This window comes from Aethina tumida, chromosome 3, assembly GCF_024364675.1.
Source record: "Aethina tumida isolate Nest 87 chromosome 3, icAetTumi1.1, whole genome shotgun sequence".
In the NCBI taxonomy this organism is placed as follows: Eukaryota; Metazoa; Arthropoda; class Insecta; order Coleoptera; family Nitidulidae; genus Aethina; species Aethina tumida.
Window position 1 is genome coordinate 34,979,019 of NC_065437.1, and position 17,157 is coordinate 34,996,175.

Sequence of the window (17,157 nt, forward strand, 5' to 3'; positions counted from 1 at the left end):
ATTTTTAACTTACCTTGACCCTTTGCAGGTCAATAGGGTTCATAATGGTTCCCTGGAAGAACTCTACAGTTGTGAAGTGTCTCTTGAAGAGACCTTCCAGTTCAAGATCTGGCGGTTTCCTACACATCCCAATAGTTAACCACAAAAACAACACAGTAGTAGACAAAATTAAAAAAAGTAAAAAGTTAAAAGGCCCTAGAACTCCACCACACGAAACATAAAATGAGTCCTTCTCATATTAGGTGTATCATTTGGCAGTGTCGTATGGAAGAGCCCTCTAATTGTTTACAAAATTATTGATTTAATCTACATAGACTTTTATTGTTCGTCGGCATTCAGCACACATGCAGCAGTAAGGCTTCGTGACTAGTTTTCCACTACTCTGCAATTAGATCCTCCAACGTGAGAGGCGCCACAGCCCTTCGAATCCGGCGCCATTCATGTTGAAGGATCGTCAAAAAAAGAGAAAGATAAAGTGATGCGAGGATAATAAGCAATTTTTATTAACACACGGTCCAATATTATATCCAAAAATTGCTTTTTTTGATCGTAAAACCCTTCATGGTAGGTACCTTGACTCGTTCAAGGTCAACAGCGTTCATCATGGTTCCCTGAAAAAACTCCACAGTCGTGTAGTGCCGTTTCAGGAGGCCCTCCAATTCCAGATCTGGTTCTTTTCTAAAAATCAACGTCAGGAAGACATACATACATACAGGGCAGAAAAGAGTTTGTGTCAAGAGAATGGATTAAGCGGTGAAATTTGTTTGGAAGTATTGGTTATAGTAGATGAGAAATTGTCAAGGTGGTTATAATTTACATTGCTGGATTATTTAATAATTTTGAAGTTAAATAACAATTTCCCACATATTTAAACGACTAAAGTTATTGCTAGGTTCGTACCTGTGTAGAAATACAACTTCCACGTCGACGTCTTCTCTGTCTTCGTGTAGGAAATCCTTAAGAAAGTGCGACACAGACTCATAGGTAATATGTCCGCAAACCACAATATGCCTAGGACATAAAAATATTAAAATGTTTGTCATAATCATAAACCGCTCAATTTCTCAATTCAAATTTTCAGATCGTGAAACTGCACGGTTATTACCTACAAGTTTCTAAACCACTACTACTAAAATCTACATCTTGTCATAAAAATATTGGAAATATCACTCTTTTGTGTTAAATTGATTAATTGCAAAATTAGTTGAAAAACTTATGGTGTCAATTTTGCAGGACATGCAGAATTTCTACTTTCGAAAGAAAATAATAATGGAAAGTAAAATTATAAAAGAAAAACTAAATTTTAGAGATATGTGCATTTCTGTAAGGCAAAATATTAAAAATAGATCATTTTACTGTCCCATTATAATTTTTAATAATCTACCAAATCTACAATTTAATCATGAATTCTATAAATTTATATATTCTCGTAGTATCCAATATTAACAAATGCAGCAACAAATTTTTAAGAATATACGAGACCTATGAAGTTACTCCAATCAAATTAATATTTTCAGGTAATCGGAATTGTTTATATAGCTTATTATGAGTTAGATACAGATATTTCATATGAAAATATTGATGACAATCTCTAATCGATATTTGAATTATATCTACATGCTGTGAAGATGTTTATTATTGTTGACAAAATTCTAAAAGTATACTAGAAAAAGAAAATGAAATCAGGTCAGATTAACTTACCTTGATCATCATTATATGGACACGCTGCTAAGTTAAAAATAAACAGTATGTTGTTGCTGTTTAATAAATTAAATATTAATTGAGATTGGAGTAACCGATAGAATCTCTTTCAAGTTCAGTCAAATTAAGGGTAAATATCATTAAACTGTTTTCATGTACATGTACAGCTGCACGATGTCAAGTGTGAAATTGAAGAAGAGATGTACGATTTGCACGAATGAATACATCTCCTTAAAATTTGACCGAACCGATCTATTACTGATGTGTGAATGAATAAAAATTATTTTAATCGAAAAGAATTCGGTCTAAAATCTAGTTTCTAACATGTACAAAGGTGAACGCCCACAGCCTGGCCACGCACAATATTCGGGTGGCACGAAAACATGCCATCATGCATCCACTCGCTAACAACAACAGCATGGACGCGAAAAAGGAGCAACAGCTCCTCGGTACACGTCCATAATTTTATTTTAGAAAAAACATCTAGGTACACCGGCGGAATAAACCATGAACATTTTCAACTTCATTTGGTCGTCTAAAGAACGTTAACAGGCACAAGTTGTTGGTTGTTGGTGCAAAATGTGTTCGTCCTTTATAAAGTACGTATAAAGTAAAAAATGTTTGTTTGTTGTTTCCGCTGGTGCACGTGTTCCCGGGATAGGTCCGGAAGGGAGAGAAACATCGACACAACACTGACACTGGACTGATATCGGGGAATAGTGGGGGACAAGAAGCGTGCAGGAGAGTAGGTGAACAGCAAAAGTAGCACTGAAAACCTGTACTAAGTCCTCAACATCTAAACCAGTAAAAACGCGTACCACGTTACCGACCCAGTGCAAAAAACAGAGTACCTTTTTAATAGTTTAAATGGTTTTTTCTCACCTTCTGCCTCTTTCGTTCTTCAACGTGCCGCCGTACTTTGGCCTAGTGCCGATCAAGTCTATAATCTCGGGGATACAACTCGCAAATATCGCCTATATCGCCAGCAAAGACAGAGACAACAGTTCGCATCAATCTTAGCAGAACAGAGGCATAGATACATCTGTCGCATTACGCTTCCTGCTAACCCTTGATTTATTTATCTAAAGTGCTTCTTTACTCCATTCATCAAACCATCCGCTTCATAATTGAAAACAATGTTTTACGTAGCTTCAACCCTGAATCCCCTTACAGAATATGGGTTTAAAGCACTTTAGACCGTTTCAGAATGATCATCAGCTGATGTTATGAGATCGGGTCTTGAGTAACATACTTATATTAGTTTCTGACTGAAACGTTATGCGACAGTTGCTAAAATGGTATCTTGAAAATGCTCTAAGCACAAAAGGGACAAGGGTTCTTGTTGGGGGAATAGACAACCGGATAATCGGGATCTGGGATTCATCACAATCTCAATAAACATCAAATTCACAACATTTAGTCCAATTAGAGGAGCCTTACAGGTCGATAGTTGTTTATGTCTCTTAATTCAAGTGACTGTAAAAATGTTTGGTGGTTTATTTTTTTATTTATTCATATTTTTATTTTGATGTTGCTCGACGGTTTACGGTTAAGGATAGAGTCGATTAGTTTTTCTAGCAGATGTCCAAATTTCAAAGAAAATTTCATTGGTTGAAAATATTCTTGGATAATTGAACATTTGCACGTAACTCCCTTAAACTCTGCCCTTGTTTCGGAACATTATTGAATTTTCAATCATCCTGCACTCACTTTTGTCGCGCCGTGCGTGGCTCTAGCAGGCTGTGTAGGCTTTTTAGGTGCTACTATGACTACAGGGCCAGCTATTCCTTTATATTCTAACTAGGCTTTCAGATAGTAGTGTCCCAAATCATCTGTAAGTTGGCAATTCTCTCGACGAGCAGATTATGTGGAAAATTTTACTAAGCAATATGGGTCTTTGATAACCATTTAGTGCCGCTAAAACCGATTCATTAATTAGGTAGTTTAAGAGTTTTATAAACGCTTCTTAGAATTTACTGGAGAATGAAAGGGAAAAGGAACTGGAAAAGGATAACCATTATCAATAACCCCAATAAGTTTGAGGAAAACTATAACGAAACTAAGTAAAAATAGTATGAAATGCAAAATAAAGACAAATTATTGTTATTTTAGTACTAATTTAAAAAATAGCTATTTAAGGGACAATTCTTAGTAAAATAGTTTTTTACTTATGGAACTAAGTAAAATCCCTTAACATTTTATAAAATAATTTTAAAAATATATTAATAAAAAAGTAACTTACCATAGAATGAGTAAATATAGGTTCTATTAATTAATATTAATCGATCATTGTAATTTTATTTTATATTTGTTGTTCAGAAATTTTAAATTTTTTCGATTTGTTCCTAACTACAATGTTTTAATGTAAGTTTTTAAATAATTATTTTTTTATACTAAATAATATTAGATTAATAATATTACTTTCCATTTTTATACTGGAAATATAGCAAAAAACGAAGCTAAATAATTAGTGCCATAGTCTACTGAACTTATAAAAAACACACACTTGTGCAAAAATTTTAAATGTGTTTGAGTCATTAATTTAAGTAACGTGGCACATAATTCTACATTTGATAACTAGCTTTTATAAACTTACAGGGGAACGAAAACTAAAACACCATAAGCTTAGTATATTGTGATTTCTCGCATAATCTGCCGAGAGGAAAAACGTGAAAATCAACTTTGACTTGGACATCTACCATTATCCCATTCTGTATGCTCTGTCCAAAATTATTAGAAGTACAATACATCTAACAATCGACTATTGAAAATCTTTGAAGAGATACGTACAAAGAGTATCTGTCCAAGAGTATTTTCAATATAGTGTTCAACATAATTTAGTATAACGAACGTTTTAATTTGGAAGCTAGAGGGATTTGGTAAATTATACAGACCACAGATGCAAAATTGACATGCACCTTATAAAAATCCTGCTCTTCTAAAGCGCTGACGTTCCAGTCATTCAACATGCATATATACTTTGTATCTGTGATCAATACGGGGTACGATTAAATAGGTACTACTACTAAAACTTAGTAAGTTAGTGGATTAAGCATACAGAATGCCATTTGAATTCGGCAGCTAGCTCAGCATGCCAAAAGAGTCAACTCTAAAATTGTGATCTGCTCTATTGATTGCAGTGTTTCTCAACTGCTTTTATAGACATTCGCGAACCAGTAATTCGAATCGTTTCAGTATTCTTTATGTTTTAGATATTTTACGATCAGATAATTGGGGTGTTGATATTTTTTTATTTTTAAATTGATTCGATGCAAGCAAAATTACAGCTTATTGTCAAAGTGTATGTTTAACGTGGTGGTGAGTGTTTTGTGACGTATGTACCACTAGTGAGAACAATTCTATAAACATAAAGAAATACTAATAGCTTCTAAATAGGAACTGAGCGTTCTTACCAGTTCGCAGAAGTTGTTGAGAAACACTGTGTTTTCATAAATTTATGGCAAAAATATTACCCGTGGGCAAATACGGCAAATTGCATCAACGCACCAAGTATTTTCCCGGTTTGTTTCTCGCACAACTATGTCTATTCAATGCTTGTACTTGGGGTGAGGGTAATATTTCTGAGTTGCAAAAAGTTACCGAGTAGCGAAATCATAACCCAAGTGCTACAAAACTCAGTAAAATACAGCATCATTCCGAGTGGTTATAAGGGACACTTTACTCAAAATCTTTCACTTGACTCTTTAATTTCATTGAATCTAAATGTAAAACTAAGTTATGCAACTTCCTTGTCTATTTTTAGTATTGTTTTTATTAGTGAATCAATACAGTGTAAGTATAAAACAATTAAAAAGTCAAGCAACGGATTTCTTTTTATCCAATCACCTACAATGATGACCAGAATAAAAAACCTTGTTAATGGAACTCAAAAATTGTTACAAAATAATGTTTTAGCCCTATAAATTTTTTTAAACTTTTTTATTTGTTATTAATTTTGTGAAATCTGTTAAAAGTTAATTTCTGCCAATGCTGGTTTAGTCAATGTAGTATTATTGTTAAAATTTGGAAAACAATTACGAAAAATTTTGTGAATATTGGTCGATTCTGATCATTGGTGTAGGTGCAGGAGATTTAGCGGTAGCCTTGGTTCATCATCACCGTGGTTCATAATACCTGCGTCGCACGTCTTTGCTGTACTTTCCGCCGTACTTGGGACGATTGGCGGCCAGTTCCGTGATCTCAGGTATCCAGCTGGCAAACACCGCCTAACAAACCCACACACAGCCCATCAGGCTCCTCTCGGACACGCCACTTACTTACTTATTATTAATTACTAATATCATTAATAATTATGCTTTTTAGCTAATGCATATGTAATTTACGAATATTATCGTCGTTTTGTTAGGGTACGTATACGTCAATTTCTACTCTCTACTGCGTCTCAATACAATTTTGATTCCTTCTGAATGGAAAACATCACCTGTTTTTGTGATTTTGGAAAAGAACTAATTTAATTCGATGATGTTTCCATTCAGAACATTTCGTCCTACAACGTCAAGCATATGATGGGTAGGTTCTAAACACTAAACATTCGACATGAAATATCCCACATAAATAAATCCATTTCCAGATGAAAGAAAACATTCAAAGTAAGAGAAGAAAACTTTAAACAAAACATTTCATCGAGTCCTTTCATTAAACGTCAACTAAACTGCGGATCATGAAAGTTAATAAGATGAGCCGACTTCATTCAATATACACATCTAACAAATTTAAGATCTTGAGAACTAATAGGAAAGCGTAATAAGAAACGACACGTGAAACTTAAAACAAGTTAAAAAGTTGAAAACAAAGTTTATGTCAAGAATGAACCGACTAAATGGGTAACGCATGGGTCGAAACAATTTCAATTGTAAGTGAGTGCTGATGCTAAGAAACATCTTTTAAAAGTTCTTATTGAGTGTCATTGTTTTATTACATTTTCACAATCTCAAAATCCATTTGTTCGAAGTGCAACACGCAATTTAGTCACATTTGAGTCACATTTTGCGCCGGATCATTGTGTAAATGTGTGTTGAGAGTACAGTATGTATATTAGGGGGACGGGAAAAGAGGCTGAGTAGTTCGATTAAAAAAATGAATCCAAAAAACTGGTACGGTGCACTCAACAAGACTGTAGAAGATCGTTCAAAAAAGTCCAAACAATAAAGTACTATTGAGGTGCACTAATTTTAAAATCAGTATGCACTACATACTAGGGTTAGTGCTAGTAAAACTGGGTGCTAGATTAGGGTGTGGTGCGGGTTCAACGAGTTTCCGTGGCACATTCCAAAAATATGAGGGAAATTTTGATTAAATTTAATAAGAATATAACGACAGAATAAGTGTAATTTAAAGTTAAAGTTAGCATGACAAAATCTTTACTTATTTTGTTAATACATTCGTTATAAAACTCATTTAATTCAGCTGTTTAAAAAACACCTAAGTGAGAAAATCTCATATTGAAGGGATGTTTGAGTGCCATATATAAATCAATAATAAAAATTGTGTGCGGGGCTGGCTGTGTCTATAAAATATGTTGTTAGAGTTGGTAAACACCTGTTAGCATGCATTATAGTCACAGTCGGCTGTACAAGTGTATCAATTTTTTTATCATCGAAAGATGAGATATTATTTTGCCTTATTGTTGTTTATGAATATCATTGTACATTTATCTAATTTTATATTTAAAGAAATATGGTTACTTTAAAAATCAAATAAAAAGCAAACATCTGAAGGACACTTGTACAATATGAAAATAATGTAGGTATCTAATATTAATTTTTTACAGATTCGGCAGTCTATTTATTGAGATTATGTAGATCATCGATTGTCCTTTTATGATTTCATAAAACGTTAAAAAGTGAGGCAAACATCAAAATTTCAATGCAAATATCTACATAATCCAAAAAAGCTTAATTTGAGTTTCTTAGACGAATTTACGAATCAGTTTGAAGTGTAACAATTAATATAATTTATGCTTTGAGTAATCACAAAAATAAAAAAAGCTAAGCTAAAAGTTATCTTTCTCTCTAAGCAAAAAGATGCAATACTAAGTTTGTTATTATTATATTTTTATATCATATGCAATTGATTTATGATTTATCTAAAAAAATATTAAATATTGTGATACTCCAATGTATGAAAAACAACTTCAACAGGATTCGAAAAATTCAAAATCATAATGCTCAAAGCATAGTTGTGGACGTCTTTCCAACGTTTAAATAAGAATTATATTAACCATATTTCAGTATTTAGACAGCGGACAGTACCTCTTTCCATGTTCTCTCTTGTACTCGCCACAGTACTTGGACCTAGTGCCTACTAGATCTATGATTTCGGGAATGCTACTAGCAAATATTGCCTGGAAACAAACATTCTCAATGCCTATAAAAATCTGTGTTATTCGGGTTAAAAGGTAGCAACTACTACCAGGAAAATGTGACAACAAAACATTAAAGTTATATTCCACTTGGTTAATGTACAATACACAATTTTTTCAACCAAATTAAGAATTCCTTTAGTATTTTGTTGTGCAGGAGGAAGTGCATGTAAATGTGAAGTTACACATTTCAAAAGCGTATCTTGCGGAATGCGAACTAAAATGGAAAGCATAAAAGAAACCATTTACAGAAAAAAGCCACATAAGAGCTGTGCTAGTGTTCATGCAAAAGTGTGTTCGGTCAAATCAGCACGGAACAACGGGAACATTCGGGACCCCAAAAAACGTTCGCGGAACCGAATGTACAGTTGCCCGTCCTGTATCGACCTCATAAGATAGAAAACGAACCACTGAACATTTACACAAGACACAATTTTACAATAGATCAAAAAACAATCACAACATTAAAAAAATACCTATAGATATCCCAAAAAGGTAAGATGGAAAGTTAAGGTGTGATTTTATCGGGACAAGATTTTTGGGTTGGTATTTTTTTGTAAGGATGTTAAACATTATAAAGCTAGTTAAGTCTGAAGAGAAGTATAGCTAGAACATCAAATTTAATCATTAAGATTTATTAATCGGTTTCTCGAGTTTTACATTTAGTATATACATTTACCCAAAGCATTTCTCCAATGTGGTTTCATTAAAATCAAAATTTTCACGTTGTTTATTGTTCAATTTTATAGGAGAGATACTTTTTCAGTGCACAGTAAAATCTGTATTTTATGGACACATTAGAAAAAATTAAAAATAAAAAATTAATGTATCTTGATAAACTTAAGAGGATAAGGATTAACTGATGATTATTATTATCATATTAAACTTAATAGTATTATTTGAGAGCAGCAAATAGTAATAAAGTAGTTTGCCCAGTAAACAGATTATCTGTGCACTTGGTAATTAATAGCTCCGATACACGAACATCTTTTTATGTCGTAGAAGCGGCAAGCCTGACACCGCAACACAGCGTTACTCGATCGATGTATTTTACAGAGAGTCAGCAGAATGGGAAGTGTACCATTTAACATTGAAATAAATAGAGAGTCAACGAGAAAATGAGAGGACACATAGGTCGCATGTATGCGGGGGCGTTTTCTTTTAACAGGACAATCTGGCAATGAGTCACTCACCAAGCCGACAAGCAGGAAGAAGACGAGGAACGTTCTTCCAAGGACGGTGTGGCAATAAACGTCGCCGTAGCCTACTGTTGACATGGTCACGATCAGGAAGTAGACACACGTCCAGTAGGGCAACGGATGCGGGTTGTCGAAGTCCAAAGGATCACCCGAGTTCTCCAGCTGAAAACAAAGTTATCTCCTCAATTTTTTCCATGCCTTGAATGATTTCATTATAAAATAAACAGAAAGTGATAATCTTTTATCAGTATATAAGGAAGGTGATTGAAGGTGATTACAACCTTAAAATGTTTTTACTTACTAAATGAATGATACCAGCTGCAGTCAACCATACTGATATGAAAATAGACACCAGTTGAGCAAGTCGTATGGAACTGGAAGTCTTCAGTATGTTGAGGTATTGTAATATGTCCGGCACTGTCATTAAACGTAACGCACGTAGAAATCGAAGGCCTGTAACAAGTAAATAATTTTCACTTCAGTAATAATCTTTCCACAATCGCAATTTTGTAAATTGCGCTTATTCATAAATTTTTCTAATTAATTCTTATCGCATAACATGGTATTTATAAAGATAAGATAAAAATTTAACTGCCTGAATATCTTAGTTAGTACGTTTTCGCACGTGGTACAAAGATGTCGAGTAAGAAAATTGTTGTGGTGGGTGACGGAGCTTGTGGTAAAACCTGTCTTTTGGTAACGTTCACAAAAGGCAAATTTCCTGAAGAATACGTGCCGACCGTTATGGACAATTTTTACCGTGACATAAAGGTGAATAATGAGACTATATCTCTGATAATTTCTGACACAGCCGGTCAAGAGGAGTACGACAGATTAAGAGTGTTGTCCTATGTGGAGTCAGATTTGGTGGTGATATGTTTTTCAATAGAACGGCCAGACACATTGCAGAATGTCGTGTCAGTTTGGGCACCGGAAGTTAGGAAAAATTTGGGATCCGTTCCTATTGTTTTGGTTGGAAACAAACACGATCTGAGACATGACCCAGAGACAATTGCTTATTTAGCCAAACATAATCAAGAGCCCGTAAGTTATCAGACGGCACGCAAAATTGCTAAATCAATTAAGGCTGTTGAGTACATCGAATGTTCATCGAAAAAAAAGTACAATGTGGATGAAGTGTTTACAACGGCAGCAAGAATTTTGATGACAAAAAATATTAAAAAATGTATAATTCTTTAAGTTTTAAGCTTAGTTGAAAGTTGAGTATTTATTTATTTTATTAGAATACATTTTTTTATTTAATTTATTATTAATGTTAATTATGTTAAACAAATATAGATAAATAGTTACTTATTTTTTTGTTACACTACCTATAATAATAATACTTCTTAGTATGTTTTCGCATTTGGCACAAAGATGTCCAGTAAGAAATTTCTTTTGGTGGTTCTCCAGATACGATTACCACAAGAACATAAACCAACCCTTATGGACAGCTTTTTCAGTAGCGTAAAGGTGAATGATGAAATTGTACATATGACATTTTGGTGAAGAAGATTGGGACAATATAAGGATAAAAAATCAGATTTAATGGTCACATATTTTTCAATAGAAGAACCGTAAACGTTGGAGAAGGTTGTGTCATTTTGGGCACCGGAATTAGGAAATATTTAGAATCTATTCTATATTGTTTATTGTTTGTATTCTGTTTACATTGGCATTTCAATCAAGACCCACAATTTCTGAGGAAGGATGTAAGGTTGTTAAACCAATTAAAGGTGTGAAGATCATTAGGTGTTTGTCGAAGAAAAAGTGCACTGTGGACGAAGTTTTTACTAACGGTAGCAAGAATTTTAATAACTAAAAACTTTAAAAAGTTTGTAATTTCTTAATTTTGAAGCATTGAAGTATAAATTTTCCTAGAATTATATAGTTTTATCTAATAAAATTTCCTTTAATTATTAATTATGACTATTTCTTACGAATGTAATCGTTGATGGACTAGAATATTTTGATAACTACTCATAAATGACAACTTCAGTTGTATTTTATGGCGACATTAAATTGAAATTTAAGGTTGAAGGGCATTTAAGTCATAAACCAACCCATCAACTTGACCGGATAATATTAAAATTTAATGCAATCCATTATATTGGGATGAATTGAAACATATCCATGTCAATCACTGTGTAATATTCATTTCGTTGCACGAGTTTCCTAGAATGTATGGTTCCACATACTAGGACCCTTGACTTATACTAATCTATTATTTTTTTGTCTGTGTTATTTTATTTGTAAGATTAGATAGACATTTATTAATACCTCTTCCATTATTTACTTAAGTAAATAACCGAAGATTCCCAAATCTATAAGTTTAATGTCAATACCTAAAACTTATTTATTTATCTGATCGTATTGATTTCTATTATGTTCTCAAGAACATTCTTCCATCCACAATTTCTTACCCCAAACTTTTAATAAGGGGAATCGCTTATTAGTAGTTCAAGGCTTTCGAGTTCGAACGTTGAATATTTAATAGGGTTTTGCGGGTGGTGGCACGAACCGATCAATAGACAAATAGTCGAGTGCGCGGACTGTAATTGAAAAACAAAACTACTCACCTATCCACGTGCGGTCTAAATAGATGGACACGAAGGACGGGGGTATCGTGAAGTAATCAACGAACGAGTACATTTCTAGCATGAACCATAACTTATCGCTAGCAGCTATAAACTGAAAACAAATCAGACGCATTAATACATTTTTATCAATTTTAATTTAACTTGATGTGAGGGAAAGTGTGCTGAAACGAGCATTTACCGAATTGGAGTGCTCGAAACAATTGCGATCGTTTTCAAAATTTAATTACGCTCGACAGTCTGCCTTCAATAGAATCTGCTACATTCGTAATGAACGTTTAAGTAATTATCTGAAATCTCGACGATATCCATTGTATTGCTCAGCAATTCAATCTGCAACTACGTGCAAGCACATTCAATCTTTATAAAACTGACAAATGCAAGAAAATCAATAGTTCCATATCTTTGTAGAACACACATATCCAGTGGTCATATTTCGCTGATTCTTGGTCTGCAGGGTGTAATAAAAAGTAATAAATGAAACAGAAGACAAAAATATTAAATACTGTATCATTTCTTAAACTAATTAATATTTGGACCGTCACAATTATCCTCGTCTTGGCATTGATGTAATGTGGTGATTAGTTTCCTGAAGCACTTCATTTTTTATCACCTCTACTGAAGTCTGTGGAGAGAGGACTGAATTTTGAAATCCTCTCTCTGTAATGTATGACACTAGTTCAACCCGTAATAAATCCAAAGATATTGATGATATACTGATTGATGTGATGGTAATTCACATCGGAATTGGAACTCCTTCAATATGAGATTGGATATTTTCCTAACAGAAAACTGAATTTGAAGTCGTATTAAGATCGGGTAGCAAATGAGATTCCACAATTTCTTGGAGAGTGGTGGTCAAATTATCTTTAATAAAAATTAAAGGTGACCGTAATATTACATAATGGCACCTCAAACATAAGAAATAATGTGAATTTTAGCTTTCACTCGCCTTCTGACATGTGTTCGACCATTACAAGTGATCAAATAAAATCTGGACTCTTTGTGAATTGATGTAACGAGGTGATTAGTTTCCTGAAGCACCTCATTTTCTATCACCTCTACTTGACGCAGAAGGTCCGCCAAAGTCTGTGGAGAGAGGACTGAATTTTGAAATCTTCTCTCTGTTATGTCTGACACTAGTTCAATCGGAAATAAATCCAGAGATATTGAAGGCAATGGTAATTCACATCGGAATTGGAACTCCTTCAATATGAGGTCGGATATTTTCCTAATATAAAACTGAATTTGAAAGAGTATTAAGATCAGGTAGCAAATGAGATTCCACAATTTCTTGGAGAGTGATGGTCAAATTAACTATAATGAAAATTAAAGGTGGCCGTGACATTACATAATGGCACATCAAACATAAGAAATAATGTGGATTTCACCTTTCACTCGCCTTCTGACATGTGTTCGACCATTACAAGTAATTAAATAAATTCTGGACTCTTTGTGAAAAGGACTACAATCTGAGGAACGCCTGAATTTACGGCAAACAATTGTTAAGAAAATTTCCTTTTTTTAAAAAAACACTGGTTGGTAATTTCATGAGAGGTTAAAAAACAATTTCATAAAATTCAAGTTTTAAAGTCGTGGCATTCGTTTATACTTCAACGTCATCCAGAATCTCCTCCACGTTTTTTTAAGATAATAATTCATTATCTAAAAAATTACACATAGATAACTAAAATTTGCATGTCTTTGTATGAATTGAATTTGAAATGAATGAATAATTCTTTAGACAAAACAATATGTAAACGAATACTGAATTTTGTTCGTATTAATATATTGTAAATTTTGATAAAATTCGACCACTGGAACTATTTGAAGTACAGTAATGATATAAAACTTGGCGAATGCGCCGGTTTTACGACGAAATACGAGGCCTCCTGGAAACCGCATCATTGTAGAATTATGTAAGAGCAATAAACCAACCGTGAAATTTTTATCGTCTTGTGGCGTTTCCAGGAGCAAAGAAAGCAGTTTGTCCTGCAAACATTGACGTGCCATTTTGCGGCAGATATGCTGCACGCAACTCCTTCCACACCTATTACAAATTACAACCGCAGCGCCTTAACATATTTATAAGCTTTTTCCTGTTGTTACAAATACAGTGTGTTACTTAATAAAGCGACCATTACCAGGAAATTTTAATTGGCACCTGTTAAACTGGCAACCTTGACTTTAACAATGTGAAATAAATAGGTGACGTTTAGTGTTTAAATCGTCTCAATTTTGCCAACCGTTTATAAATGGATAAAATATATTTAATATGTTGGCTGAAATTATTTTTTAATATAGTACTAACAAAAGAGAAAAACAGGAATTGAGTTAGGAATTGAAATAAATCTAATCTAAGAAAACTTATATTTTTCCTTTGAATCCCCCCAACTGTACACGCAAGTTTGAAAACTTTCAAGTTGATACTTCACAATTCATATTGGGAAACGTTACCGAAATGAATGGCAGTTAAAGTATACGTGGGTTCTAAAATTTAATATCCGCCAGTTTGGAGCCGAAGTGCTTTCAGTTTTAGTGCGGTTTTCTTTTATTTACTTTTCTGCGAAGGTCTTTAAAATTATTGGTGATTACCTATTAACATTAATATTAATTTCCCCATAACAATATGTAAAATATTTTTTCTTCTCAGATCACTTATCTCTATAATATAATTTTTATTACCTGATTAGTATAGTAGTTCAGTTCCGAATCGATGTTCTGATAACAGATGAGGCTTATCGTTGCCTGATGCAATAAAAGTGTTTACCAACTGATAATTTAGTAGTTTAACTTTAAATATTGATATTATGTATTATTATTTTCCTTTTTACTCAAAGACTCACATCAAGTTATAATACTTGTATATTGGTTTTTAATATGTTCATATACAATAATGGAACCCTAAATTATATTAACATTTTGTCTTCGAATAGATGACAGATTCGGGATATGGTTGTGCATACTCACTCTTATAAAAAAATAGACCATAAAAAATATGTTAAAGGCAAGGTCGATTTGTTGAGTGATATTGTTGCTCCACTCCTGGCAGCGCTCCACGCCGTCACTGAAAACAATACAACACGTCATCAATTTTTATTTTCGTATGCACCAGTACAATTGTACGATACCCTTCAGCAACTACGTCTCTGAAGCTGTGTCATAACAATCAACATAAGTACTGAGCACTCCGAATGAACAGAATCATTTTTTGAACTCAATTAACGTAAGTCGAAACTGAATTTTATTTCCGTCATGTGAAGTGACTCGTAATAAAAAATAAAAACATCATAATAACTTAAACAACGTAAGCAAATGGACAGGAAAATGTATTCATTTGTGCTTTACGAACCCATAGTCATAAGTAATAATGTCACGGTCACGAGAATGTACCATTTCAAACATTATTACCATAAAACTACTTGTTAGTGGTGGATTACAAAAAATACTTATCTTAAAGATGAAATAGTATTTAAAAAATTGTATTTACCCAGCAGTGTAACTAAAACATAAAGATATGTAGAATTATCATTGAACCACAAAACTGTTATTCAGCACGGGAAATTGTCTTTGAAAATAATGGTAATCAAATTGACAACTTCGCGGACTTAAACAGTTTTATACCAAGTCAGTCGTATTACTTTCCTTTAATTCAAAACTAATGCCAATACCAGTTAGATTTTAATAAATGTTTAATGAAGTGTTATTCCAATTAGTTTTAATTTGATCTATTTGATACTTATCTTTGTAACTGATATTAATATGTATGTGTATTTACCCAGCTGTGTAACTAAAAAAATAATAATATATATCAAAAAAAAATATTAGTATAAAAAAATAATAAAGAAAAGTACTAAGTCTACTAAAGATCTATTTAAAGCCTTAATTGTCACAAAAATTAAAGCTTTCAATGTCTAATAACATTTTCAAATTACAAAACACCCAACAATCAAATCCAATCAATTAAATTAAACTATATAAACTCATGTTCAAAAGTTAGGGATATTAAATTTTTATAAATTAATTGTACTTGAAAGAATGGTAAATAAAGGAAACCTCTACCTCAAATGGTCAGTAAGAAAACTCTATATGAACTCGTACCGCTTCAGTTACGATACGGATACTCTTTGCAAATGCAGGTTTTCGTCCACGAAGACCATTCCGAAACTTACATTTGAACCACGAACATAGGCAACAATAATTGGAATAGTCAAGGTCTCATGTTCATTGGCGGAAGAATGGAAATCTGTACTTTTCACATATGAGTAAATTGTGTTTGCGGTCTAAGGCCATGGAAAATTGGTATTGTCACAGAAAAAGTTTATTATACCCTTTGGACAATACGCAGTTGCTCTACGTAACCAGTTGCTATGCAGTTATCTGATTATAATCAAAATTATGGCTAGATTAATTATTGTTTATTGAAAAGTACTTAATTTTTAAATTCGTTTTTATAAATATAGAAAATATATTAAATAATATAGATATCTTTAATTATGAACGTTTTTTCCATTTTAAATTTATTGTCCATGTTTAGCATAAACATCATGTTCATGGACAGAAGAATGGAAATCTGTACTTTTCACATATAGGTAAATTGGGCTGTACAATGATGATCATGATGGGATATGCTAAAACGGCCATCAACCCTGCCCTAATCCTATTCCTATTCCTAGAAAAATTGAATAACCTTATAGAAAGCATGTGGAAGAGGTGTCAAAGAGACATCGAAGTCTTTGGAAAACATACGATGTTCTAAAATTTACATACGTATAAATATGATCAAAAATAAAAATTGCTAATATATGTTAAATTTATTAAATCATGCATATTTTTACAAAATATGAACTGTTACTTTCAAAAAGTTTTTAAAGACAAAAATTTAATGACAACAATTACATACTTTAACATCTCTTCACTTTTGAATATGAGTTTATTTTGCGACTGTACTTAGAGTATACAATAAAACATGTGTGACATTTTGTAATCTCATCCAAAATTTATGGTCCCGCATCACAACTTTTATTGGTAAAGTTTGCTCATCCACAACTCAAATGTGTCCCACTTTAATATGGCACACTTCACCAACACACGAATGATTTATTTGTACGGGAAAACGTTTATTGCATTTCGGTGTTTGTACTTTGAAGCTGTTCTGTACTTTGTTCAAAACAATTCGTCGCTCTTGTACTTACTTTGAGGCATCTATGAAGTAAATTACAAGTGATGCTATACTTAATATGAACACCAGAACGACCTGAAACAATACAAAATACAT

The 17,157-nt window shown here is 33.0% G+C and overlaps 1 protein-coding gene across 6 annotated transcripts in view; it reads right to left on the minus strand.

Moving 5' to 3' along the window:
• Positions 1 to 17,157, minus strand: part of LOC109595401 (calcium-activated potassium channel slowpoke-like) — a 54,535-nt gene that overhangs the window by 17,675 nt on the left and 19,703 nt on the right. For all 6 annotated transcript variants that reach the window (XM_049965328.1, XM_049965330.1, XM_049965329.1 and 3 more), the window contains exons 2-9: positions 17,075 to 17,136; positions 14,850 to 14,946; positions 11,862 to 11,973; positions 9,584 to 9,735; positions 9,277 to 9,444; positions 7,974 to 8,065; positions 901 to 1,011; positions 14 to 119 (exon numbers count right to left, since the gene is read on the minus strand). In XM_049965328.1, the coding sequence (XP_049821285.1) occupies positions 14 to 119; positions 901 to 1,011; positions 7,974 to 8,065; positions 9,277 to 9,444; positions 9,584 to 9,735; positions 11,862 to 11,973; positions 14,850 to 14,946; positions 17,075 to 17,136 (900 nt within the window). The remainder of the gene's footprint in view (positions 1 to 13; positions 120 to 900; positions 1,012 to 7,973; positions 8,066 to 9,276; positions 9,445 to 9,583; positions 9,736 to 11,861; positions 11,974 to 14,849; positions 14,947 to 17,074; positions 17,137 to 17,157) is intronic.